Raw genomic sequence first — 27370 nt, 5'->3', positions numbered from 1 at the left:
ATATCTGATCAAGGAAATTAAGAGATTTATCTGAAATGTTGAGGCTTTTGCCACTGAAGACTCAAAAAACTATTCATTCTATGTCCCTTATCCTCCTTCCCTCTCCTTTATATTATATAATTTTTTACAGAGATTATTGTAAGGCCTATTATTTTTGCATCTATCCTGTAATTTATCTAAAAATAATTTAAAATGCCATAGACAAGCTAGGACCAAAAGCAACTGCTTTACCACCCACTCAACACTCATGCTTTTATTCTAACAAAGCTGAGGTCTACATGCAGAAATAAATGTTCAGGACGCTTCTAAACAGGTCAAGAATCTGCTCATTCCTAAACATGGCACGGGACCTTCTCTTCTAAATCACAAAGTAAAACATCTCCAAAAGCTTCTGAGACAGCAGTCACCAAATCCTCTAGGAACGAAGACCAAACCTAGCCAAAACAGGTTTATCAACAGAAAATCTTTGGAGATTCTTTGTAATTTTGGATAACACGTTTTTAATTGTCTGAAGGATCTCACACACCTCACTCCAGCACGTGACTCTGCTGACAACAGCCACTGCAGCTCAGAGAACGTGCTGTACTGGCTTAATCTACAAGACTCGTTTACAGTTAGCGTTGCACTTTAATTAACAAAATATACATGCTGTGACCACCGTGACTTCAGATTCCTCACCCACTACCTCTCCATATCTTTGGGGATTGCATCTCCTTGTTCAGGACACTCAACAGTGTTTGTGTACCACCCAGACTGCCTAAAGCACCCTTCTCTCCACAAGAAAGGTTACACGCTCCCCAGCACCTTCTTCTCGGATGACAAACTGAGGATTTTTTTCACTTCCGCACCCCCAGAAACTTCAATCTCCTCCCCCGTGGCAGAACAAAACAGTCCTGTTTCAGGTCAGTCCATAGCACAACGGGAAGGGCAGCATCTCCAGCAGATATGTACCGGTACAAAGGAGATGGAAGAAAAGCAGGAGATAGAAGATAGCGTGAATCAAGGATGCAGAGCAACAAGTAAGGGAGTCAGTAAATTGCAGAACGTTGTATCTGATAATATAAAACACATCTCAAGCTGCAAGTCTGATGTTCAGCTCCCACTTCTAATGGTTCTTTGTTGTTGTTGTTTGTTTTGTTTTTTTTTTTCTGAGCAAAACTGCAGTTAATTAGCCTGCTAAACTGGAACTTGTTCAAACTGTCTGGTCTAAGTAGGCGCTACTTATTCTCCCCACCAAGTACGCTCCGTCAGCAGTGTTAGACAAGTAATGCAGTAAAGACACTTGCTGGTAATTTGGCACAGTTTGAAAACACAGCAACGACAGTGTTACAGTTAACATGACTCAGTGATGGGGAACTGATTCTAAAGAAAGAGTTGCAGGTTTCTTTCTTTTTCTTCCCTTCAAGAAGATCTTATAAAAAAACCTAATGTTTCCTCTGAAACTTTCTGCTCCTGCTCTTTTCAGGTCAGATAACAGCCTCTGATTTTTTCAGGCACCTTCTCATGAAAGAATCTGTATTAGAAATTTCCAAGATGCACAGTTAAGAAAAATTCCTTCCTTACTCCCCCCAAACGCTTTCAAATGCTGCAACTCTCCAGGGTTAATACTGATCTGAAACAAGGATCCAAGAATGACAGCGAGAGAAGTGAAACAAGAGGTGTATGTCTGATTTAACAACTAGGACTCATGCCCCGCGGCACCTCCTCCTCGGACGGAGAGGGCACAGCGCCCTCCCCCTCGTCTTCTGTCTAAGGTCACTGGTTTATCCTCCTCTTCCAGCTCCACAAGAACTGATTGAACATGCATTGCGCTTGAGGTCAGAGTTCCAGCAAACAAAACCTTGACAGCATGTTTAAAAAACAAAAGCAGTTCCCCCTTCCTCACTCACTAAGACCTGTCACAGCAGGGTCCCACTGTGCTCTCCAGGGAAAGCTGGGAGGACTGACGCAGGAGCGGGCCTGTGGTGGGATCTACCATCGAGGAGGTCGGGAAGAGCTTGTACCAGCCGATTGCTAAAGTGGACAAATCCAGTTCTTCCAGGAGGACCCTGGCGACTCCCATGAAGTGCTTGCGCTCCATGCGTCCATAGTTTCCCCAGACTATCACCTTAGGAACAAGACAGGGGAGCACAGTTAATCCTCCAGCTTGCACACTGGCTTGGGAAGCACAAGTCTGATCAATCCTCCTTTCTCCAACTTCCCAGGGCTTTTTTTATTCGAGAAGAGCAGAAAGGTTTACACTACCAACAGGTGATGTGAAGCTCTGGCTGACGATTTTATACTGTTTTTTAAGCACAGCCTTATAAATCCTAATGCTACCAGACTTTTTTTTTTTCCTCCCATGGAAAAAAGCTGAATGCACGTGTGCATGAGACACCATTCTGCTGTTCTACCTGCCAGGCAGGGCCAGCGCATGCACAAAGTATCCCCGGAGCTGCATCTCCAACACCTGCCCATAAAACCTGGTCCTGGCACAGTAAGGGGCCTTGGACACCACAAAAGGTGGCCTGTGGGAAAAGGGCAGGAAGGGCTCCTGATATGGAAAAATACACCAACAAAAAAAAGGTGGGCAGCAGCTTGGGTCAAGAGCCAACAGTCTGAGGAAAAGAGCATGTCTTAACTTCTGCACTCAGCTCATGACACAGGGCAGATGGTGAGAGGGCACGGCTACTCACCTGGAGAAAGGGCAGGAGCCGAGCGCTGGCAAGCGGGACCGGTGACGTAAGGGGCACACATGGAGTGGCATGCAGGGGAAGCAGAACAGACTGCCGAGAAAGGCTTGCAGGCGCAGATGAAGGTCTAATGAAAGAGAGCTGGCAGACGAGCAGGGAAAGCTGAATCACACTTACGAAACGATGGAGACCAGTGGGTGGAACAACAGATGTAGTGAGGGTCATGGGCTAAGGCATGCTGGAGGTCTGCACGTGACCAAGTGGCCCTACATGGCTCAAGACAAAGGTGACGACTGACTCCAGAGCGAGTCCGTGTTCTGAAGCGGAGAGGATGAGTGCGATGGGTTATGACGGTGACTAGTGATCTCTGGCTCATCCTGACAGCTCCAAATAACCACAACATTACATTTTTCTGTAAAATGAGGTAGGAGAGATAACGAATGTCAATTCAAAGACAAAAACTAATGCTCTAGGTCAGCACGAGATGGAGCAAGCCACTGCAGAAAGTTGGTTTGGTGGCACGGCCACTGGCAGAGAGCCACGGTCCTCATTTTATTGGAACAAGTGCCTTTCCTGGCAGCAAGGCAGCAGGCAGGGAAACTCAGGCAAGGCAAAAGCAGACCAAACCAGGTCCCAGCCCATTTCAGTCAAAAATGCAGTCGTGTTGCAACAGGGGAAAATGCTTCTTATCAAGGTAAATGAGGAAGAGTTCATTAAGGAACCAGCGGGTTAGCTGGCAATCCATGTGCCAGCAGAGGTAAGCAACAGAAACTCACGGATCAATTACATCAGTATTACCAGGGGATTTCAGTCAGGCTTTATTGGATGGAAATTATTTAGGTATGAATTAACAATGTAAATCACTCTCTGCTCTGGAAACGTAGCTACAGAATTGAAAGTATGAGTATGGCAGAAAATGTATGGCAGTAAAAGAAAAGAAGCAGAAAAAGGTAGGATATGCGACTGGGTGATGGCTGAAGCAGAGTGCTCTGAATACATACAAACACAGAAGACAACCTGCGCTGCAAGATTGTTTAGCATGCCTAGGTACCACCTATTTCCTAACTGGGCAGGGAAAATAATAAAAAAAAATAAAAATGAACCTTTTCCTGGTAGGCACCCATGTAACCTAGCAGAATGTTGAATAATAACCAGTTTGAGTATGAAAAAAAGGTTTTCCTTTCCATTTGTTACGTTCAGATCGAGCACAGTGATTGATTCAGTGAAAACACTGGCTTTTTCTCATCTATATTAATTATCCAGATCCCTTGCCAGGCTTAGTATCTTCCAGCAGAGGTGGAAGAGAGAATGGGCAGACCTAAGACTTGGTCATCTTACCTGTAATACTTTGCCCTGGGGGCTCTCAGCAAACAGTAACACCTGATTGTACAAAGGGTCTAATGATTTGCGAGCCACTTTTGTCTTCTTTTTCGCAATGCACACGCCATTCTCTAGCAGGTAAGCTTTGATGTAAGCAGCTGGAAAAAATAAATATGGTCAAACATGAAAAAAATCCTCATGCTCACTTCAGAAAACACAGAGTGCCAGGTCTCAGGTATTTCTAAAGAAGGCATTTACAGCAGCGAAAAGATTTGCTCAACCAGCCTTATTTTCAATACCGCATACAGACTGCTTATTCCCGCAGAAGCCAAGCAGAATTAATTTTTTTTCCTATTCACAAGCATGGCAGGAGGCTGGGGCTCAGTGAATTACTTCAGGAGGTCAAAGCATACTACCTGGCAGCGTTTTGGAGCCGGGTTTTGGTGTCAGTCCTCGAGCCTGAATGATATCCACTTCTAGCTGCCCGTTTCGCTCTTGCAAGCCAATTTCCACATCCCCTAAACCAAAATGTCAAAATAGACAGACTTTCAAAACAACACATCTGTGGGCTACTAAAATATTAAAAAAAAAAAACATCTTCATGTCACACCTGCTACGAGCCGTAACAAACTGCAGGCCCTGAGTGCCTGATCTCCCCCTGCGTTACTCCGCTGCAGCGATCCAAGCCCACATTTTCCAAAGCCATCTCTAAGGTCAGCCCTCTAACACGGCTTTGGCAGCTCGGTCTCATACTCTTCAGTGGCAGCTAGCCTCTCATCTCTCCCAAGCTGGAGTAACTAGAGTTGCAGGCTGCTTTGGAAAATGCAGTTATGGTGGACCACAAGAAAATCTTTACAGAGCCCAGCGGGCCTTAGAGAGCAAGAAAAACACAAAGATGGGCAGGATGCATTTTCAGGATTTTAGCTGCATTTTACTTAGTCTACGCCTTTCAGATCTGAGCACAAAGCTGGTGTTCTACTAACGCTACTTTCACAGCCATCAGCAAAACCTTGCAGCCAAGCTTACTTGATTTAACAGAGAAAGGGAGCCGGGGCCTGGTAGAGCAGCAGATGCTGGACACGTTATTAGGTGGCTTGTAGGAGCAGTCTGTTCAAGATTAAATTAAAGTCACTTAACATCTTTGTGTTCCTTACCCATGGAGGTGGTGGCCAAGGTCTGACGTCCAACAAATTGTGCAGGGCCCATGCTCCCCAGGAAGTCACTAAACTGCCCAGCAGATGCCAGATGGACTCCACTGAAATTCAAGCTGCAAAAGAAATTTATTTTGGCAAGTGATTAATTTACATTTTAAAGCAATTCAGTAACTAAAGAACGAGATTTAACATATCTTTGAAATGACATCTACAGAAGCCTTTTTCGCTTGCAAAACTCACCGATTTCCAGGCAGTTTAGTTACAGGGAATCCATTTTAAATCCCTTCCCTTGTACAAAAAACCCCCTGAAACAGTAACGGTTGCAGTCACCAGTTGGTTAATCCTTGTTTAACTGCAACTAGTTGTCTGTAAGGAAAATCTCTGCCATCTCTGGCTCATACACAGCCTGTCACCTTGTCCAGGTCACATCATAACCTAAGCAGGTTCCTAGCATAGCTTACACACCTAGAGCAGCAGTTAAAAGTGAGATAAGGGGTGCTGGCATCAACCCCCTTGGGACTCAGTTCACTATTTTTTTCTGACACACGCCCACAGCAATGCATCTCCCTCTTGGCCAGAGGCCCCCACTTCCTACCGCTCAGCACCAGAAGGTTTCCTACCGCCCATCATATCCACTGTGCGGTTTTCACACCTGCTTCCGTGACAGGGCCTGAAGCGATCACGAAGAGGACCTGGACACTGGTGCACAGCTAAAGGGACAACACCCTCAAACACCAGCTACGCCTCTGCCGCAGTCAAAACAGCAAAACAAAAGCTGTCAGGGGGACACAGTCCCCAAATCCATTCACCAGGCACCCGAGGCTGGTCTACAGCAGAGCTACACGTGCTGGTCACTGCACTGCGCATGGGTGAAGCAACACAAAAGGGTCAAACCCCGTGGTATGCTGATACAAACCCAGATTTACCCAGTTGTACTCTGATTTACGCAGCTGTTTCAGACGTTCTGGGAAAACTTGCTATGAATGGTAAGGAGAAGGCTTGAGGCCACCATTTGACACCCACATTTGTTCTGTAGGGATCTGCCAAACCACAACACAGCTGCCGAAACACACGTCAGGAGCTTTGTGCCGGGTACCCACGCTACCGCACCGGGTTTTGCAACGCTTCCGAGGAATCTGTGGCACATCAAAGTCAGGCACAATTACAAACCCCCTGCAGTCTTCCAATTGTCCTTGGTGAGGGACAATTACCCACACAATGATACAGCTCCCTGCTGCCCCAAATTCATTTCTTAGGAGGAAGGCTGCGAGGAGGCCACACGTTCAGGACAAGTGAAGCCGGAGAGGAACCCTGCTTGCGTGGTGGGCTGGGGACCACAGGCTCTCACACAGCCCGAGTCAGCCACAAAGATTCACCAATTCTCCCCTGCAAGCCAGTTACATTTAAAAGACATTAAAAAAAGAAAAACTTTTAAAACTCTATTCGACCAGAAGAGTGTTAATTTCAGGCTGGGCTTTCAGCTCTCATTAGCTATTTGCAGAACTGGTCTCAGCCCCATGGGAATATTGATTTATTCAGATGAGGAAGTCAGCACACTCACCTCAACATCTTGCCATGCGTGTGACTGAAGGGATGTGTCACTATCACACGTCCTCGTGACAGGCTCATGGGGTGGCTCAGCTCCCTGTGACAGGGGCACCAAATTAAACGGCCAGACTTTTCCACGGAGCGCGGCACCCCCCTCTATGCTGACCCAGCTCCTTGAGAAACCTGGTTATCGCTGCTTCACAGGGAGCTGCTGAGCTGCCAGCACGGAAAACGCTGCCCTTGAGCTCTCTACAAATGTCACCTTTGAGAAAAGGGATCAGGGTGTCTGGGCATGCTGGAAGACTGGCTTGGGAAGGGCTCTGCACAGGGTGGATGTTCCCTGGTTGGGTGTTTTTTCACCCTGCATCCACTGTTTGCACAAACACTCCAGTGATATTTTGAGATACAACAGAAACAGCAGGTTTGTAATTGGCATTAATTGCAGCGAAGGCTTAAGTCTTTCCTTCTTTTTCAGCCTTTACCGCTTTAGGCCCCTCCTCACTGAACAAAACCACAAGAGTCACCGACTCCTCAGAGGGACAAGGCACAGCCCCAGTGCCACCGTCTGTCCCAGGGCAGAGGCGGCGCGGGGCCACACTCTGCTCCCTGTGGGTCCACAGCTCCTGCCCCAGCACCCAGCTGGTGTCTGCTGGCCCCAATGGCAGCCCTTGCCGGGGAGCAGTGTCCCGAGCCGAACGGGCAGAGATGCTGGATGTGCAGCCAGGCTGTTGAGGACAGGCTGTGCAGAGGCATCCCCAGGGCCGGGAAATCCGCAGGGACAGGGACGTGTGATGGGGAAAGCAGGGGAAGGGGGAGCCCGGAGCCAGACGGGCTTTATCAGGCTCACGATTTGCCCATACAAGGAGGGAAGAAGTGAGTCCTGTTCCACAGGAGGACCAGCGAGACTCCTCAAGGCTGCTGGCTCAGGCATTTTGAGCTGCCCATAGAGAGTCAAAAAAGGATGAAAACTAGTGCTTAGAGAACCCAAAATAGTTCAAGAAAAAGGCGATCTGACAGAGAAAGACATAAGATTCAGCGGGAGATGAACGGACCATCAGCCAGAAGGTAAATGTTTTCTTTATTCTCCTCAACTCATGGAAGATAAATGGGCTGAGCGTAGGTCTCACTCCTACCCCAGGGAGTACGTGACCTGAACAAGCACGTAAATAACAAGCTGGCAAGACAACTCACAGCTGTTCAGGGAAATGTTGACTGCTGTGCTCAAAACAGATGCTGGGGCTCATTAGCAAGATGCCTGGTACTGGGACAGCGGAGGAGAAGCCCAGGACTGAGCGAAGCCGAGCGCTGCGAGAGCCTGCAGCACACCCAGGACCAGGTCTGGGAGAGATCCCTCTCCAGGGTGAAGTGCGGTCGCATTACTGCAGTGGGGACACAAAGCTCGGAGGAGACCACCGACAGAAACTCCACTTGCTGCAGAACAGCAAAGAAGAGAGATCGTTCTGGCCCCTGAATACTCAAAATAATTCACAAAACCTGCCACAGGAAACCATTTCCGCTTACCTGCTGGGGAAAGAATCACGTCAAAGGCTGATGCCAGCTACCTGTCTGTGCTTGATATGTGCGTGGAGAGAAACCACTCATCCTCTCACACACCAGCTCACCCCTCCTTTGGGCAACACAGCTAGCAATGGCTCTGCCCAGCAGCTGGGGCAGCTCAGGAGAAAATAAACGCATGGGCTGATGGAGCAGCTCCATCAATGACACTGAGCAAAACAGCAGGAGAGCATCAAGAACAGCATTAAAAAGCAGGAGAACAAGAGCTGTTGGGCTAAAGATGAACAAACAGCAACTGAAAGGGCTTCCAGCAAAGTAAACATTGCCGTTATCTCCACACAGGTTCAGAAGTCAGGGGGCTCAGGACAACCTCAGAAGGATGAATGCTCCTCAGTGCACATTACAGCGAGAGGGCAGCACGCTGCTGCAGGGACACCGAGGCCGTGCCGCAAGCATTGGCCCTCCCACGGGCAGCAGGGGAGCTGCTCCTCCAGCGAAGCTGCTGCCGCTTTGCAGCATCCAGGCTGATCTCAAGAGGAAGCGCAAAAGCCCACTCAAAAACACAGCCCAAGGTCAAGGCTCCGGCAGTTTGGATAACAGCCTCCGTTAATAGCTTTACTAGCACTATATGAAACACAATATTAGGTTAGATAGTTAATGTTCCCCGCTGCTGTTATACTTGCCTGGGAAGGGAAGACGTAGGGAATTAATTCTTTAGTAGATTATGCCATTAGCTGGTGGGACTGGCTGCTACGTTGCACAGAGGCTGACCTTTTGCAGTGCTGCTTTATTAGACATTAGAAGCAGCAGCTCTAAATCAGGCTCCTTGGCTTTGACTGATTCCTGGACATATATTTGGGTATTGCCAATAAACCTGGAATGGAAACAATTTCTGTCTGGAAAAATCATAAGCTACCTCCAAGAAAGCCATTGCTTCTCCCTTAAGAGGAGAGGGAAGGGGAAAATAAAACTGCAGAAATTTAGTATGAATGTGAATTAAAAACAGCAGGAACCATTTAGCTGCACTGGCTACATTTAGGATGTTCAAATCCAGCTCAGTGAGCTCGGTGTGTCAAGCGCTCGGAGACAAGCTGGGATGCCGAGGTGAGGGGGCCGCACACGGTGTGATTCAGAGATCAGCGGGACCGACCTTCCCCACACACTCATTTGCTTTTCCTGCAGGTGAAGCAGGGAGGAAAAGAGCTTCAGGGACCACCATGACTTTTTTCAGGTCTTTAAACACATCCCTGGTGCTCTCAAGAGCCCTCCCCTGCCACTCTGCCGCACGCTCAGCAGACTTCTCCTGCCTGACCTTTGCAGAAACGGAGCAGTTCCTCACCTGCCCTTGGTTCAGCAACCAGCTCTCCAGCTGAACCGCCACACACTGGATGTGCTGGCAGGGAGACGCGCTCCTGAAGGGATCGGCCACAGGTGACAGTGGCAGCTCCACCCGAGGTGACAGCCAGCGGATGGGTTTCACGTGCACCGGTGCGACCCTCAAAGCCCTTCTCCTCCCATAAGGGGAGAAAATGCTACAACTTGGTTATCACCAACATGGGATTTTTTTTTTTAATTGCAATATAAAAAGAAGTGCTAAAAATAACAGGAGGAATAAAGACGGAGCATTTTGCAGTTGACTTGCAAATAGCAACTGTCATAACCAGCAGCGCCCTGGGGACCGGGGCTGCAGCAGGACCACCTCGTGTGACAAGCAGCCACACAGAGAAGACGAACAGGTGACACTTGCCAGCCTCTTGTCTAAAGGGCACAAATCCCCTGCCGAGCAAGGGCAGCACAGCCTTTTGAACGGGAAAGATAAATTAATTATCTCTTTTCTAGCCCTCTGCTTTCACTAGTCATGATTCACAGGCCCTGCTTTGCCACAGCGGAATGAGAATGATTTCAATAAGTTAAAGATGATGGGGTTTGCTGTGGAATGGGTTTTAAGCTGAACGTCACTCTGTTATTGACCTGAATGCACAGAGAGAGTACAGTGACACCTCCGGGGTGTCAAGGACGAATGAAGGACATTTGGCTGGAGGACCCGCAGAACACGGCCCTCGGCTGTAGGCGGGGGAGCAGAGCAGGGGCAGCAGCAGGACGGCGCTCCGAGGCCACTGATGCGGGGGGTCTCCGAGCCCAACGACGCAGAGCAGCACCAGCAGAAACCTGCAAACAGTAATGGTATTTGCACAGGCGCCAGTTCCACCCCAAGGCTGCAAGCCCCATTTCAGACACACGGGTAAAGCAGCCGTTTCTCAGCCCAGGCTGTCCCTTGGCGTCCCTCCACGCCACGCCGCGGGCACGGACACGCCCCGGGACAGCACGGGACAGCGGCTCTTGCTGCAGTGGCTCGGACACCCGCGAGAGGGAGACACGGCCCCGCACACGGCGGCAGAGCCCCGCAGCCCCACGCAGAACGGCCCCACTCACCGCGCCCGGCCTGGGGAAACGGCCACGGCCCGAACCATTTATTTCTTCCGCGACACATCTACGTGCAGGGTAAAACTGTGTGTTCAGTCGGTCTTAGGAGCCGTGCGCTCGAACCGGGGCTGAGCCTGCCGGGATGCTCCTCTTTTGAAACACATCCGTCATCCCGATTACTGCGGAAATCCGTGCAAGCGCGCTCTGAAGGCTCCGCTCCCGCGCTGCACGCTGCGGGTGAGGGCACACGAAATCTGCCCTCTGTGGTGTAATTTAAGAGTGGCTGAAAGGCTCTTTGCCAGCTGCTTGCTTCTCTGCTCCTCCAAGGCAGCAGCGTTTCCTGACCTACCCACCGCAAAGCTCCGTGCCCTTCCTCGCCACGTGCAAAGCGTCGGGCAGTTGGCTCCTTCACAGCAAGGTCACTTTTCTTCAGAGGTATTTCCACAGAGAACTAGCTTGTCAAAGTTTGCTGGTAAACCGATCAGGATTTGAGTGCCCGGATGGACAATACTGATTTCAATGTAAAGTCGTACAATGAGCACCCAGAGCACCTGTGCCGCTCCCCCCCGTACCAAATACGTGGCTCTGCTCAGCCTCTCGCGCATCCCCACGCACCGTTCCCTGCGCATCAGCATGCAGAGCACGTAACGGCACAGACGCATTTAGGGAAAATGTATCATTAATTTCTTTTCCTGTCCATGCAGAGTTTGTCTGACCTCTTTTCTAAATCTATTTTTAAATTGCCTCCGGGACTCTGTAATGCCAGGTATACCATTATGCTGCTGCAAGCGTCTGCAGAACCAGCTTGTCAAAACCCTGCAGAACTCACAGGAAATATGGTAAGAAGGCATCTCCACGGGTCACCCTGTCCACACCCGGGTTCCAAGGCCACAGCAGCCTTATTTACATCATTCATGACAGCCGCTTGTCTAATCTGTTCTTAAAATCCCTCTCTAGAGAATTTATTCCTGTGCTTTGCTTTACTTTTTCCTTCCAAATCTTTTTCAGGTCCTTCCTCTTTACACATCAGTCCTCAACATCATTCGTGAGTTCTCGGTTCAAAGCACAGACCACCGTGTTTCCTTTCTTTTGCCCTTGATCCACTACTTTTTAATTCTATCTTAACAAGACTTTGGGACTGGTAACGGCCACACCCCAGCTGCTATGTCTGTGCAGAAACACAGAGCGAGGTATTCATCTCCTGCTCCCTTCACAGGCTGGGTGTAACACCCTTTTGTTGAGGAGCTCTGTCAAGAAGAGAGGTATTCTGAGAAGACTGCGTGTGCCCCTCTGCCCGGAACAAACCCCCAGCACTGCCTCTCTATTACACTTGCACATCTTGACTTTTTCCACTGTGTCTAGTATCTACATGGGACGTGTTTGGGCCCAGGGTTCAGAAATTATTGTTCTGTTTTCATAAATATTTTCTAAAAGACTTTATTTTGTCCTCTTAGCACACAAAGTTGCAATTAATAAGCAAGTTGCCTAAACACAGACAAGCAACTGAATGGTTTGACTTGCCCAGCTGAACTAACAAATTTGCTATACACCTACGTCTAATGCACAACTAAGTCCTCCAGCTCTGCCTTTAAAAACCAGGGACAACGTCACATACTTCCTTCCTCCAGAAGAAATGGAGGGGGGACGTCTCCTAGTGACTGATAACATATTTGACAGTTATTTTATTTGAGCATTAAAAAAAACCCATCAGAACTCCCATTTCAGGGAGCAGCAATGTACTGTGTAACAATCACACTCACCCATATCGCATGTTAAGGTCTTTTAAATTGCACCTTACACACAGAAGCCAAGTAGATATCTATCAGCTAAGGAGGAAGGCAGAACTGGTTAATTTAATGCCCACTGCCCATCTTTAAATTATTTATGGTGCACATCAGGAATTATTAATGCAATCCGCATCTGACTGCATTGTCAGGGAATTGGGCACTCAGCCCCTGACCATGTCACAGTTGATGAGAATGCTGCAGGAGCCTTCACTGTGACTGGAAAGGTGAGCACTGATCCCTGCAGGACCCCAACCCAACCCCACCCAACCCCATCGACCGCACACCTCTCCTCTGCCAGGCAGCATCCCCGTCTCCGCCTCTCGACAAGCTCCGCTTCTCTCCTGGCCACTGCACTTTCTGGAGCATTTTTAGCACTGTGACGTGCTGTCTTATGTGCTGTAACACACTGTACTCCGCTCGTGTATCCAATTCCTTCTGCTGTATGAGTTCTGCCACCTAAACGGAGCTATAAAAACGACGCGGTGAATTCTGTACAAAGGCCTCCCCCACTCCCTTCCCCACCTTACCAGCCTAGCGCCATTTTTAGCAATCACAAGCCATCTCAGACGCACTGAATAAAAGATAGCTACCTGCCTCCGGAGAGCAACTCTGCCTGTTCCCAAGAGGCTGCTGAAGGTGGGATTCACTGTCCTTACTGCTGTAACTACAGCTCTCAAGGTCGCATCCTCTCCGAGCCGTGCTGGTTAAGCTTAACAGCACACAGGGACGTGCTGCTGCTGGACAGGCTGACAGATTTCTTGGTGTGTTACAGAAACAATCTCCATGCCTTTCCCGGTTTCTATCCCAAAAGGTCTTGATTTCTTACAGCCTGAACTGTATTAATAGTATATTTCATTACATTTTTTTAAAAGGAATGGATAAAAGGAGAGCCCTAAAGATAATTGGCTATAAAAGGGTCTAGAAATCCCCTGGCTTTGGGTATTGAAAGAGAGACATTCAGTGAATAGCTACGGCATGACTCTCCCTGAATGGTGGGTTTAGGAATCAAGTCTTTTGGCAATTCTCAAATGACGATGGATAATTTTTGGTGAAGGGAGTGAATTTTCACATGGCCATATGGTCAAAAGCCAGGCCAGTATTTTCTCGAGCTTCCTTTTAGTTACTGCTCCACAGCGAAGCAGAGAAGGGCAGGTAGCTCACCTGGCTTAAGCCCCAGATTGGTTCACATCAGCCCCGTACACACGGATGTGAGAACCAGTACAAGCCACAGCTTGCAGGAACAGCATGAGGCAGAATGGTGGCACACATGCAAGGCTGCATTCCGCCTCCAGCCTTCGTCACAACGGTGGCTTCGGGCAGGGCTCAGGCTGGTGCTGCCCTCACGATGGGAAAAGAGAGATGATACGGCCAACAACAATATGCTTCATTGCTGGACAGGCAGACTCATCTCAGATAAGGCTTTGCCAGTCATCACTTGCTGTGCTTCTCTAAGGTAAATGGCAATGTGCGCTCGCAGCCCTGAAAGCCAGCTGCATCCTGGGCTGCATCAAAAGAAGCGTGGCCAGCAGGTCGAGGGAGGGGATTCTGCCCCTCTACTCCGAGACGTCACCTGGAGTATTGTGTCCAGCTCTGGAGCCCCCAACATCAGAAGGATGTGGACCTGTTGAACCGAGTCCAGAGGAGGCCACAAAGATGATCAGAGGGCTGGAGCACCTCTCCTATGAGGACAGGCTGAGAGAGCTGGGGCTAGAGAAGAGAAGGCTCTGGGGAACCCTTACAGCAGCCTTCCAGTGCCTAAAGGGGGCCTATGAGAAAGCTGGGGAGGGAATTTTGACAAGTGCGTGTAGTGATAGGACAAGGCATAATGGTTTTAAACTGAAAGAGGGTAGATGTAGATGAGATATAAGGAAGAAATTCTTCACTGTGAGGGTGGTGAGGCACTGGCACAGGTTGCCCAGAGAAGCTGTGGATGCCCCATCCCTGGAAGTGTTCACGGCCAGGTTGGATGGGGCTTCAAGTGACCTGGTCTGGTGGAAGGTGTCCCTGCCCAGGGCAGGTGGGCTGGAAGTGGATGACCTCTAAAGGTCCCTTCCAACCCAAACCATTCTACAATTCATATGATTCTATGATAAAAATCACCTTAGCTTTCCATAAATGAATCATCTCAGCAGTAGCCAACGAGAACAAAGAAGCCAACAAGTACCACTTATTAGGAACTATGGCAGCTAGCAGTCTCTTGTTCCAAGTCCATTTTTGTCTTTCTGCTCTGTTTTCAGAAAGAAAAGTGGTTGGCAGGAATAAGTTACATATAAATCCAGAATCTATTGCTTTCTGAATGTTGTACAAGGCCTCGTGCAGCTGCAGCAAAACCCAGCCAAAACAAGATGCAGGCTGTGCAAGAGCCAGGATGAAGCTGGAGATCTCTGCTGAATCTCAGGAGTTTGTCTGTGAGTTATTTCTATATTCAGAATTTTATCCTTGCAGTAATCTTGGTGTCCTGAGACTACCCAGTAGGCATTTGCTACAGTGGGGAACTGTCCTCTCATGTAGATTTTTAAGTACATACATAGAAGAAAACACCCACTTCTGTAGAGATTTGTAACCAGTATGAAGACTGGTCTGGATGAATTATGAACGGAAACATCTGTGTGTGCAAAAGCACAACCAACCTGTCCAGGAGGAGGACTACAGAGTTAGAGAGCACGTCACTCCCATAGCCCATCTGAAGGCAGACTATAGCCATGAAGATTCCCCAAACCAGGAAACAAAAAGGTAGCAGCACTGCTTAAGATCTATGAAAGTCAAAAATGTTAAGATCCTGAGGTGAAAGATCACCCCATAATAACAGGTAAGTCCTATAAAGTGTAAGAAACAGTCCAAGAGCCAGCAATTGTAAAGAACAACTCAGAAGACACAGCGAAGGCTTGACAGATGGCTTCCCTGGTCCTCCCTGCAGCACACAACCAAGCCTGGCTACAGCACCTGGCTGCACGAGGCTTGGCGTCTGCGTGGGGCGGTGAGAGCGCGAGTGAGTGAAACCTAGAAGTGTGAATGACTGAAAACAGTTTTGCTTAGAATAAATATCACCTTTCCCTTCTGTAAGGCCTCACATTGAGTTTTATTATATTGATTTCCCACACTGGTGCACAACCACTGTGCATTATAAAAGCTGAGTAATATGGCTGGGGGAATTTTGTACGCAAAAAAATTAAATGGAGCAGTGTGTTGACATTATCAGCACTTACTGGCATGCTGTATGAGCCTAAATTCCAGGAGACATCCTGTAGACCAGCTAATCTTCAATACACTTCATCTTCAGGCAAAACCCTAAAGGGAGTATCTTCTTGAAGGAGGGTCTAGCATATCTGAGCAGTGTATCCCTACATAATAAGCTTCTCCATAAAAACATCTGGATTTTATGCACTCTAGTATTCACACAAACATCAGCACTGCACTACAGAAAATTCTTCAGCTGCGGTACTTTCACTGGCACGGAGTAGCTGTAGCCAGCTGCAGCCAGCTCCTCGCGACAAACACGAAAGCAGTCAACCAGCATCGCTTTTTAAAAGCGCGGCTGTATGACTGAGAGCAGGTATTTTAAGGCCTTCTACAGCAAAGTTTCACCAAATCTTTGATTATTTTGGTGTGCCATCTTTGGAAGTTGTCCCTTTTTGTCCTTCAATTGAAAAGGATTAGGAAAACATACTGAATTTGGGAAATGACCCCAAGATCTTGGAAGATGAGCTTTTGAATCCATTTTCCTCCCTGTGTGAACACACCAAAGAGATGCATGGGTAGGAAGAACGAGAGTAACTTCATCTTGCTGAAAACCAGGTTTTTGACAGTCAGTGGTGAAAACTGTCCCTGACCTAGAAGTGTCTGCATCAGTCAGACGCAGATAGCTCAAGCTATCCCCAGCATTAAGAAAATAAACTTGCCACAGCTAACACAGTCATACAAATCTTCATTTCGCCTCCCTGGGAACACGGCTACAGCAAAGAGAGAGGTCGACAGAAATCTGATTTAGGAGAATACATTTCTGTCCCTCGAAGCTATTCCCCAAACAATTCCTTTCTTTCCCTCAAAGGAAACTCCCCTCCCACCATGTTTCAAAAGAATAGAGCCCTCTTAGCTCTTTGTACTCTCAGCTCTGTTTGCTTATCACTTGCAGCTCAGACAGATAGCTGCAATTCCCACCGGCTTTCATGAGGAGATCAATTATCCCACCTAGGAAAAAAACATCCAGGAATCACTTATCACACTTCTCAGAGAAGTAAGAGGAGAAACCGTCCCATCCCAGGCAGAGGGGCTGGCGAGGATGTTCTGGCAGCGTTCGATGTTGGAATACCAAATCTTAGACTTGTTCTAATAAAGACATTTGGATTGCAAGATGGGATTTTTCTTTCTTTGTTGAGCTGATAGCTACATGCCGCCTGCCTTCAGGGTAGAACAGCCCTTGTATGGGTGCAGTATTATACTGGCAGAAATCTTCTCTCTCCAGGAAAGCCCAATCAAAGCAGCCAGCGCATGCAATGATAGGACACAGACCTTTCGAAGAATTATACCCCTTCCCAGGAGTGTGAGCTGTGTAAATATAAAAAGGAAAGAATTCCAGTCTGCGTGAAAGCCCCGCATTGCCAAGGGACTGAACTTAATCACTAATCCTCTGCATCTCATTGCGGAGGCAGAACTCCGAGCCGCAGGACTGTGCTGGTGCAGCAGGAATATTTCCCCGGAGACAGGAGCTCACAGAAGAGATAAGGTACATCACGGCTTTGGAGTGACAAGATTGCTATTGCAGCCTGTGCCTCATTACTATTTCCAACCTTCAGCACAGATCTATGATGCCTTTCCAGGATTAGCCTACTTTTAAAGCTAAAGAAAGTCTCTCTTAATTTACAGCCTGTTACTTATTTAACACCAGAATCACATTAATTGGGAGCAGCTTTGGACTATCTCAGCATTTCAGCAGTACAGTGCACTTGAATACCACGTAGAACTAGAGTATATAGAGCGATGCCAAGCACGGTACTTGGCTTAAACAGAGCACGTTTTAGATATAACAAACATTCTGGCCTCATACCTAGAAGCACAGATTCTGATAGATTTGCTCCTTTTTTAAATACTGCTTTTTTTTTCCACTTATAAAGATTCCCATGAATGGCTATCTTAATAAAATTATCATAATCTCCACACATGGCTTCAAATGATGGAAATACAAATATGAGAACTGGAGACGAGTCAGCCCCCAGAGTCCTGGCCCAAGGATCCTCTGCTTTGCACTCTGGTGTAAAGCTGAAGGGCAGCCAAGTGTGTTATAACTTTCCTTGGGCTCAAAAAACGTTTCTAAAATACATTCTTTTAGGACACTAACTCAGATGAAACAAAAGAAAGCTTGTTACCAAAAGTATAAACAGGCTTCTAAATATGTATTTTGACATCAGAATGATTACTTTGCTACTTGCATCCTTTTCATCACCTTGGCACTTTTTTCCCCCCAAACCAAAAGGTTAATCTCCAAATAGAGATGGACAGCTATGGTGCAACGTTAAAGACTACTGTCTTGTAATTTATTATTCGTAATGAGCCTGAGCTATTCACCCTGAATTATTCTTCTAAAGGAAAAGCAGTTAAAAGTAATGGGTATCTGCTTTAGCTCAGAATAATGAGGACACTAAAAAAAAAGTACATAAACAGCTAGAGTAAGTGCCAGCTACGCAGGCAGAGATCCACTTTGCTCTAATTGAATGGGCAGTACACCTGCAGCACAGGCAAGTCAGAAAAACACATCATCTATCATGCTGGAATAAAATTAATAGGTATGAGAAGAACGGTGCATCCCACAAGTGATTACTCAGCTCCTTTCAGTGACTTACTTTCCCTCTGATCCATAGCTGTTCATGCTGTCCTCAATGGACTCATGGCTGGCTTGACGGACCGTCCGGCTGGGCATTTCCACAGCCAGCCCCGTTTCTGTGCTCCTCTGGATGGCTCCTTTGAGTCTCCGGCCATCCCCATCTAGGAAAAAAAGGGGAGAAAAGAGAGTCAGCTATTGCTCCCAGAGCCCTTCGCAACTACAGATTCAAGGAGAAGCAGAGAAGGTCTTTCAGAAGATCAGCCTGGCATCTGGCAGCCAGGCAGCACTTCGCGCTCACGCAGCGTTTCGTTACTCAGCTCTGCTTCATCAGCAGCTCCCAGTCATCTTTGGCACAAACCCAGCGCTCCAGCAAGCCGGGGCGCAGCAGATACTCAGCACATACACACCACCCGACCTACCCCAACCATTTGTACCAATTAATTACGCATCGAGCGCAGGTGCGTGCAGGCACACAAGCTGGCTACACGTGGAGCTACCCAGTTTGGGAACGCAGCAGCAGGAACCAGGAGGAGAGATGAGGCATCCAGCCTGACCCTGCCTCAAAACATTTCCTAAATCCCATGTTGCTGCCTCAGATTGTGTGCAGCAGCAAAGAGCCACAGCTCCTGGTGAGCATCAAGGGAGAAGAGGAGAGGAGAGGAGAGGAGAGGAAAAGGCCAGGCAGCACCAGAGGTGCTGTGAAGGCAGGAGTCCACCCAGAGAGGCCACAGGGGAATAGTTGAGCACAGCCAAAATGTTCCCTGGTGACACCTGAGATGGCACCAGGAGTGGAAAACCCTGGAGAGGACTATTCCCCTTCATATACACCCTCGGGCCACAGCACCAAGGGAATTAAATAGGATCTGGTTCCTCCTGGGTGCAGTCTTCAGAGGCTCAGCCCTCTCAAATTAACAGCTGCTATTTTCATCCTCTGTCTCTAGCAGTCTGTTTCTCAGAACAAACCACGTTATGTAATGAATATGTAATGAATACCATTACTATTAATTGCCTTAGCTGGTGTTAGGAAGCTCCAGATTTCATCCCACATACAGCAACTCATCCTGAAACACATCTGCTACAAGTTCTCCGAACAAAGCAGAATTATCTAAATCCTTTAAAGATGCCCATCCGTTAACCTGGCTTCAGGCAGCAAACCTCTGACCACGGTGCTCTCAGAAACCCAGCAGCTTTTTGAGTACCACCCGGGTGAAGAAATGACCCGGCTACTTACTTTAGAGAACTCAGGATGCCTTAATATTAAATAAAACAAATCTTTCCCAACTACTTTGGAAATATGAGGTAATCTGCAAGAACCTAAAATACGCAGAACGTTGTTATCTGTGTAGCAAACTGCTTGACCTGAAACACTTTTCTTTGGATCTTGGTGTGGACAGGCACTTTTTTTTTTTTAAAAAAAAAAAAAAAAAAAAAAAAAAAAAAAAAAAAAAAAGGTCAGTAAGATACCAGAAATGCTTCCTATCTTACTTCTCAAATTATACCTACAGTTAAATGTAAAGGCAAAAATTCTTCTAGAAACTCAGCTATAAAGCCCCTTTCCCTCTGGTACCACGAGGTTTCCAGCTGGGTAAACACGTTGGCCCCGGGGCTCTGTACCACATACGGTGCCGCATGTGTATGCACGTCCCTGCGGGCTGAGAGGACAGAATACGCGTGTTCTGGGTTAACACTAACTACAGGTTGTACTGTTTGTGTGCCTAGAGCAATGTACGAAGCATCCTGTATAAATCAGGAAGTTACACAAACGCTAAACGTATTTTTAACGTGCTTTCAAAATCCAACGCTTCAGGCAAGAATAACAATATAGGCATCGATAAAAGCAAAGCCTCGTGAAACGGCCTCACCTGTTCCCCAGCCACCGCAGCACAGTCCCTCTGACGCACCTTCCACAAGCCTTGCACAGCTTGCTGGGTCCTCTGACGGGGTTTGTGGGTTCCTTTCTCCCACAGCCTTGCGGGCAGGCTTGATGGTCCATTTAATTTGCCTCACGTTCACCTCCACAAACGAGCTTTCAGTCCTCTACACCCATCAACGCCCAGCCACGATTCAGCTGGCACAGGGCAAGTTCAGCTCTAGCACCACATGCACAGCTTTGCACTGCTGGCTTTCTGTAAGTGTGGGGTTTTCCAGTATTCCTTGTTTTTACAGCTGTGAGACATGGATATTCTTATTAAAAAAAAAAATAATTATAATAAAGAAACTCTGGAAAACAAGAAGATAGGAACAGATGACAACAATCCTTCGTTCCTCCCTCCTCTTCCAGATAGAGATGCAAAGTGACTCCTGCATCTCACAAACCATCTCCCATTATTTGGGAGAAAGGTTTCTCCAGTCCTTTTCTCCTCCAGCCTCTTTTTGCCAGAAGCTTCCCTTGAACAGAAGGGGAATAACCTGTTTTGCCAAAAAGGCAAGCTCCCAAACCACTCCGGCCAGAGTCAAGCCTGAAACAGGATAAGAGATTGGGGTAAGCACTGGAAATGCCATCAGAAATGGGATATAGTTCCTAAACTATCCACACAAATCCTTTAGTCAAACTCTACCTGTAGTCAGCATGTCACAAAAATACAGTGTTTTAACTCCCTCAGCTGGGAGAGAAGGGCAGATCGGGGCAGCACACCTGGAAAGGAAATAAATACGGACAAAACCACACTGCTCATCTGTGGACCAAAAAGATTTCACAAGCAATAGTGACCTACTAGCAACCTTCTCTGGTCAGTGTGGAGCATCGCACGGGGGCTGTGCCTCCTCCCTCACCTGAAATCTTGCCTTTCAACACCTTTATAAATCAAGCAGGTAAGTGATATGCACCTACGTGGGGGCTGCCTGGCAAAACCATTTGTCTTAAGTGGTATCTGGAGCAAGTAAGAGTAGTACCAACATTTTCTGCAGTGTCATCAAATTTATCCCCTGCACCTTTTCCAGTTAAGCAGTAAACAACAAAGGTTAAGCAGCCAGTCAAGCTTGCAGTGCAAGATGCAGCTGAAGAGCAGATTCTGCTTCAGAATGACCTTGGGAAGAAGAAATTTTTTGCTCAAATATCCAGGATGAAGAAACACAGCACCTTGCAGACGCCAAGCACCAGAAGGGACCAGCAGACACTTCGCCAAGTTCTCTGAGTTGACAGGCGCTTAGATTTTGCTCTGTTCAGCCAAACAATTTACGTTTGGCTAAAGAATATCTTCTAGAAAGCTATCCACTCCAGATTTGAAGATACTGAGAGATGAAGAATCTGCCATAAACCGCTGTGCAGTTTATTTTACTACCTGACATTTAAAGATGTGACTTAAGTTTGTCTGGTTTCAGCTTTCACCCATCAGTTTTTTTAATGTCCTTCTACACTGTGAGGGCTGCTTTGTGTTCTCACTGTAAAGACTCTTCTGCAACATAATCAAGTAATCTCTCAATCTTTTTTGACAAGTTAAATAGACTGAGCTCTTTATGTTTCTCATGCTCTGGCATTTTTTTCTCCTGCCCTTGAATTTTTTTTTTGTGACCTCCCCAGGTTTTAAATGTCCTTTTGAGAACATGCACAGCAGAATTGGAGACGGCATTTCAGTGCAAAAACATGTACAGAGGTAACAATCAGCTTGTACTCTCATCTTCACTGCTTCTGCTTGCATGTCCCGAGACCACGGTGCGTATGGCATCTTGGTACAGCATCACCTCTCACCTGGGAGCTGTGCAGTCCCTGCCTGTCCTGCTGGTACGACCTCGTAGAACATTGTGTTAAGGAATACTTAAGAAAACACATTTTATTTGAAAGGAGACAGTAAAAAGTCCAGACAGCTCTACACAATTCTCCCACCCTCAATATTATTTATTATCCTGCTAATGTGTGAATTTGGTGAGGTTTAAACTCATGCTTGTTCCAAATCAAATGAAAACACTGAATAGCATCAGGCCTTGAAAAGAGCCTCCTGCCTTTGCAGCTTTTCCTTGATGACTGCTTTCTGAGATGTGAAATAAGCTTTCAATCTATTTATCGCTATCACATTTTTTAGGGTCACGTTGTTCTAGGACAAAACTCTTACGTACTTCTCACATTTACCCAGATACCCGCTTCTGCTGAAACTCTGAGAAAAAAAAAAGTGTCTGACAAGACCCATTTTCCATAAATCCTTCTTGATGGCATTAATTATATTCCATCATTTTGTTCTTTATTAATTGGATCTCATTATCATGTTTCCCCTAATTCTGCCTGTGAGCGACATCAGACCAGCTAAACCAAAGTTCCCTCCAGAAAACCCCGTAGCGGACGAAGAGGAGTAAGGTGACCGTGCAGATGCCCTGCATAGTGCAGAGCATCCTTTGCAGTTCCCTTCCTTAAATATATTTTAAGCTGTCAAATGCATTGAGGCAGCTCTTCAAGGATGATGCCACTCCTGTGGCAGAACTGACTGCCACCAAGAATTGTACTTGCCTTAAAACTTGGAGATGGGTAAAAATAAGAGCAGCACCGTCCTCTTCCCTCCCCAAGGAAAGAGTCACCGTTTCTCACGTCCTCTTCTATGTCAGGCTAACACACGACTCTTCAAAGCCCTTCCTCTCTGCTACTGACAGGTCTCTCCATGCTCAGAGGCCATCAAGTCTTGAAAAAAATCTATGCGAGTTCTGCAGTAGCTCATCACAAGGTCATGGTTATATAATTATTACTCCTACACAGAACTACTGTACAATAGATGTTTACTGAGTTGGTGTTTCTGAGGGATAGAGTGTGCCCCTTTCACTGCTCTCCTTTCACTGCCTCCTCTCTTGTCCCTTCCTTTTCCCCCACCCAGGTACTCAGTATCTTCCTTCTCTTTTCCTTTTTGCTTTCCATTTTCTCTTCCACGTTTGCTCAGTTTTCTGGATGCTACCAACACAAAAAGAACCCAGCATGATGCATGTGCTATGGACCCTCCTATACTTCAGAATTAATTGATATTGATTTAACATGGAGATTAGGAATTGACTGAATTTCAACTCAACCAGCTTTGCTCCTAAATTAACCAACTGCTTCCAAGCACAGAAAGCGTTGGTACCCAAAACACACAGGCAGGTAGTACCAACACACCCACCCAAAACATACCAAGGGTCCAGCAACACAGCCTGGTTCGCTTTTCTCCTTCCCAAACTTCACCTTGGGGTGCAAGGTGGAAAGAAGGGAAATCAGTTGGATGCTTGCGTTCAGTTTGCATTTGTTCCCACTGTAAAGCTCTGGACAAAATAACATTTTGTATTTTCCAGGAAAGATTAGTCCAAGCCTGAGTGAAGAGACTGCATTTCTATTGCCTTTCCTACCCAAGCCAAGCAGCATGCATCGATCTGCATCCACACGTGCTGCAGGGTATTGACCTGGGCCCACTCTGCTCTCTGGCTTCACTCCTGGGTTCCTCAGCAAGTGAATTATCTGCCTTGCTCCAAAATGAGGACCAGGTACAAACCAGTACTTATGAAGCATGGAAAATCAACAATCCCAGCAGGGAAACAGAGAAAAACCCATGTGACAGAGTCGAGGCACTCCTCGGAGCATGTCGCAGATCATCTAGAAGCAGAGATGAGCTGAGATGAGGGGAGAGAATGTTTGTGACAGCAGAGTGCATCTGCAGCCAGCATCCAGGGGTACCAGGGCAGATGGCAGGGTGGGACAGGACCAGACTGCCAGCAGAGGAGACATGCCCCGAGCTATGCAGCAGTTTACACCAAATCTACCTGCTCTATCCTTGGCTCTAAGGTGGTTTTACAAGCCCTTTTCATTTACCACAGCCATAAACTTCACTCTTGAGATCAAAACCAAAGAGCTGATTTTTGCTTTCTTCTCCATGAAGATCTGCTCCAGAGAAAAGACGATGCACATTAGTTTGGGTCTGAAAATGAAGAAGGGAAAACACCAAGCACCCATTTGGATATTACCACCTGCTGAGATTAGGAAGAAGGTCCCCAAGCCCAATGACTGGTCTTTGGCATGTCTGTGGGCAAAAAGCAGCAGTGGGAATCTCAGCTCAGCACCCCGTGAGGCTGCTGAAGCGCAGACCATTTTACCTACCACTTATTTTCAAATACTCCGAGAAAAGAGCCAATATGTTAGCTTCTCCGCTTCAAATAAACAGTTATTAGGAACTGTTGTTCCTAATAACTTTAAAAATAAAAGATTGTTTTCTGTTTAGTCAGATGCTGAATCCCTACAGCCATGTGCTAAGATTCGTGTGCCATGAATCAATTCTGCGATGAATAAAAGGATTCCACTGTTTGGCTTCAAAGGGAAAAAAGAACAGTCTTCCCACAGCCCTGCATGAACATCCAACACCTGTGCCAGCCTGGCGCACGCTGAGCGGAGCGGCTCTCGGGTTGAGCATCGCAGGCCCTTTTACAGCGGTATCTGTGTTCGGAGCGAGCCATGCCACTCTCCTAAGGGGATGCTGCTGCTGAGGCAAAATAAATAAATAAATATCAGATTGTCATTTCAGAATGCAGTTTAATGAGATGAACTCAATCTCATCATGCCTGGCAAGCTCTGACATCCTGCCAAGTATTCCCTACATCAACATCCTAATGGAGTGTGAATTACGAGCACCTAAAGAGAGGCAGTTTGTACCGTGCTCCAGAACATGCCAGACTATCATCACAGCCTGAGTAATCCACCAGAAATGACAGAAAAAGGCTGAGGATAAGCAGGGGCACTCATCAGGCTGCTTGCTTAGTTCCCCTTGTCCTAGTTTCAGACACTAATAAAATCACACCCTTTCTTTCCAAATTAAGCAGAAAATCTTCTATGGGGTGGAAAAAAAATTTCAACATGTTAATTCTTAATCTGTGCAGATTAACTACATCCATAAGGCTGGGAAAGGTCAGTCAACTCTTCTTGTGAGAGCTAGAAAATAGTAAAATTAGCAGCTCTTTGTATTTCCGTGACAGCTACAGACGCCAGCTGCATGCAGAGCAGCGCCAGGACAGCCCACCTGCGCAGCAGCCTGCGGAGATGCCAATGAGCCGCCTCCTCTGAACTCCCGCTCACAGCACAGTCACCAGCACGTCCCACTGCTCCCGGGCCACTGTGGAATTTCAGCACAAAAAAGCTTCCTCTCATCCCAGCGTCCAACCCTGCCTTTCCTCACCCACACCGACAGGCAGTGGTCACACCCGGGCTCTCCCCCCGAACCCATAACTGTTTCTTCTTCCTCCTCACCATTAAGAGAGTACCAAAAGTGACTCACAGGGTTATTTTTATTAAGTAACCACCTGGCAGCAGTCTCAGGGTCTGCCCTCCCTTCTTTACCCACTGAGCTCGAGATGCACCACAGAAAACTTCCTCCAGCCTGCTGAAGGGCGACTCCTTACGTAGCTGTGCAGGCACAGGAGCTCTGCGAGCCTTCATAAAGCAACGGCCCTGTTTTTAAAACCCAACAGTAGCTTAGTTTAGGTAGGACAAAGCTAACCTCCTTCCTCTCCCTTCCTATAAATGCTAAAAACAGAACACAGATGCGACGCTCCCCTGCACAGCCTGTCCCTCCCTCCCTCCCACCGCCCCAGCAAGATGAGCACTGCACCCTCCACCCCATCGGCATGGGCAGAGGAAGCCCTGAACCCCACGCGTCTCTTTCTAAATTTGCCTGTAGTTCCTCACAACCCCACAACCCAGATCCCCAACTCCTCAGCCACCACTAGAGCAAGTGTTTTCTTCTCCAAGCTGGTCTGAGCCGGGGTTTGTTTCAAACCCAGCTACGACTATTTCAGTAGGTCACCACCCCCGTAAGATGCTATCAGCTCTTGTGGGTTGAGTGGAGCACAGGCAAATCATCGATTTTGCTTCCTATCTTCCTGAGATCCAGTTTCATATTTTAAACTAGGCAAGTGGGATATATTTTTTTCAGCTCCTTTTGAGGTTAGAAACAAGTAGTTCCCATGATACTATTTTAATTTTGACATTTTTGATAATTCATCTATATAAAAAAAAAATTAAATTTTCATTTTAAAATATCTAAAGAAAAAGTTCTGCAACTAACATGTAGCCAGGAAAATTACTTTGAGACTTTCGCCTTCACTGAAAAAAGAGAAAGCTAAAAAAACAAAAAGTAAACATATATTCCACTGTCAATGGCTTTCAAGCAGATTTTTTTGACTACCATAAAAAACTGTTCAAAAAAGTCACAGTACCATAACACTAACAAAAACATTTGTTGCTTTCAGAGTACTTTATGGGAACCACTCTGCAGCTAGGCCTGACTCTTCAGAATTCCTTCCATGTCCCTATTTTGTTTGCAGCAGCAGGATCCAAATAGCTTCATCCGATGGCTGCTTCTGCACTTTTATTTTTATAAGAAAACGGAACACGCTGCCCCTTTCTCTTCCCCCAATCTGCCATGCTTTGCAAGACTCTGATTAAAGGAAATGTCCACGTGCATACAGAAAATCCACTGCTGCAGCGTTTCTCCAGCAGCCCAGCCACGGACGGCGAGCACCGTCCCCGCTGCGGGCACAGGACCCCGGGGACAGACACGCACGGGGCCGGCGATGCCGCAGCAGCCGTCCCTGGAAGGGCTGCGCGTCTGGGACAGGGACATCCCAGGCCTCTCTCCGTCTACTGCTTCTTCTGTGCTCAGGTAAGAGCTGATGACTTAAAAAAAAAACAAACCAGAAAATCTCACTGTACTACGCTATTTATAATGCCATAAACCACATTATGTACTCGCGCACACACCCCGATGGCACAGCAAGGATGGGAGCCAATCTTCCCGCTTCTTGGATTTTGTGGTTTAAGCCTCCCTAGGAGTTTAACTCCCCTCTGGCATCTGCCCCCCCGGGAGCCCCGGGGGTCTGCGATCTGAGCATATGCCAAGTTGAGGAAAGCTTAGGTGACGGGCTCAGAGAACAGGTACATTTGGCACAGCTACAGGCAATTAATAACAAAAATAGCTGATTTTATTTAAACTACCACATTGTAACATTTATTCCTTAGAAAGCTGGCAGAAACGTCAGACATTGCAGCAACAGCCTGCAGTGCTTCAAGATGAAATGTTTTCAGTTCAAAACTCTTAAAACTTTGCCAGCTCTGAAGATTTGGGCACCAGGAAAACATGAAAAGCCTAAAGGTGGGTGGCTGGTTTGTCTGCCAGAGCCACCCCAGGGCTTTCTTGT

The 27370-nt window shown here is 47.2% G+C and overlaps 1 protein-coding gene across 1 annotated transcript in view; it reads right to left on the bottom strand.

Annotated features, from left to right (window-relative positions):
• Window positions 1-1145: 1145 nt before the first annotated feature.
• Window positions 1146-27370, bottom strand: part of RIMS4 (regulating synaptic membrane exocytosis 4) — a 51352-nt gene continuing 25127 nt past the window's right edge. Inside the window, exons 2-6 of the mRNA XM_086760812.1 lie at window positions 18258-18399; window positions 5147-5259; window positions 4409-4510; window positions 4011-4150; window positions 1146-2107 (exon numbers count right to left, since the gene is read on the bottom strand). Of these exons, the coding sequence (XP_086616938.1) occupies window positions 1889-2107; window positions 4011-4150; window positions 4409-4510; window positions 5147-5259; window positions 18258-18399 (716 nt within the window). The 3' untranslated portion in view covers window positions 1146-1888. The remainder of the gene's footprint in view (window positions 2108-4010; window positions 4151-4408; window positions 4511-5146; window positions 5260-18257; window positions 18400-27370) is intronic.

The sequence above is a fragment of the Chlamydotis macqueenii genome, chromosome 16 (genome assembly GCF_036417535.1).
Source record: "Chlamydotis macqueenii isolate bChlMac1 chromosome 16, bChlMac1.mat, whole genome shotgun sequence".
NCBI classification, from domain to species: Eukaryota; Metazoa; Chordata; class Aves; order Otidiformes; family Otididae; genus Chlamydotis; species Chlamydotis macqueenii.
Note: the sequence above shows the minus strand (reverse complement) of the source record. Positions and strands in the feature narration are given on the sequence as shown.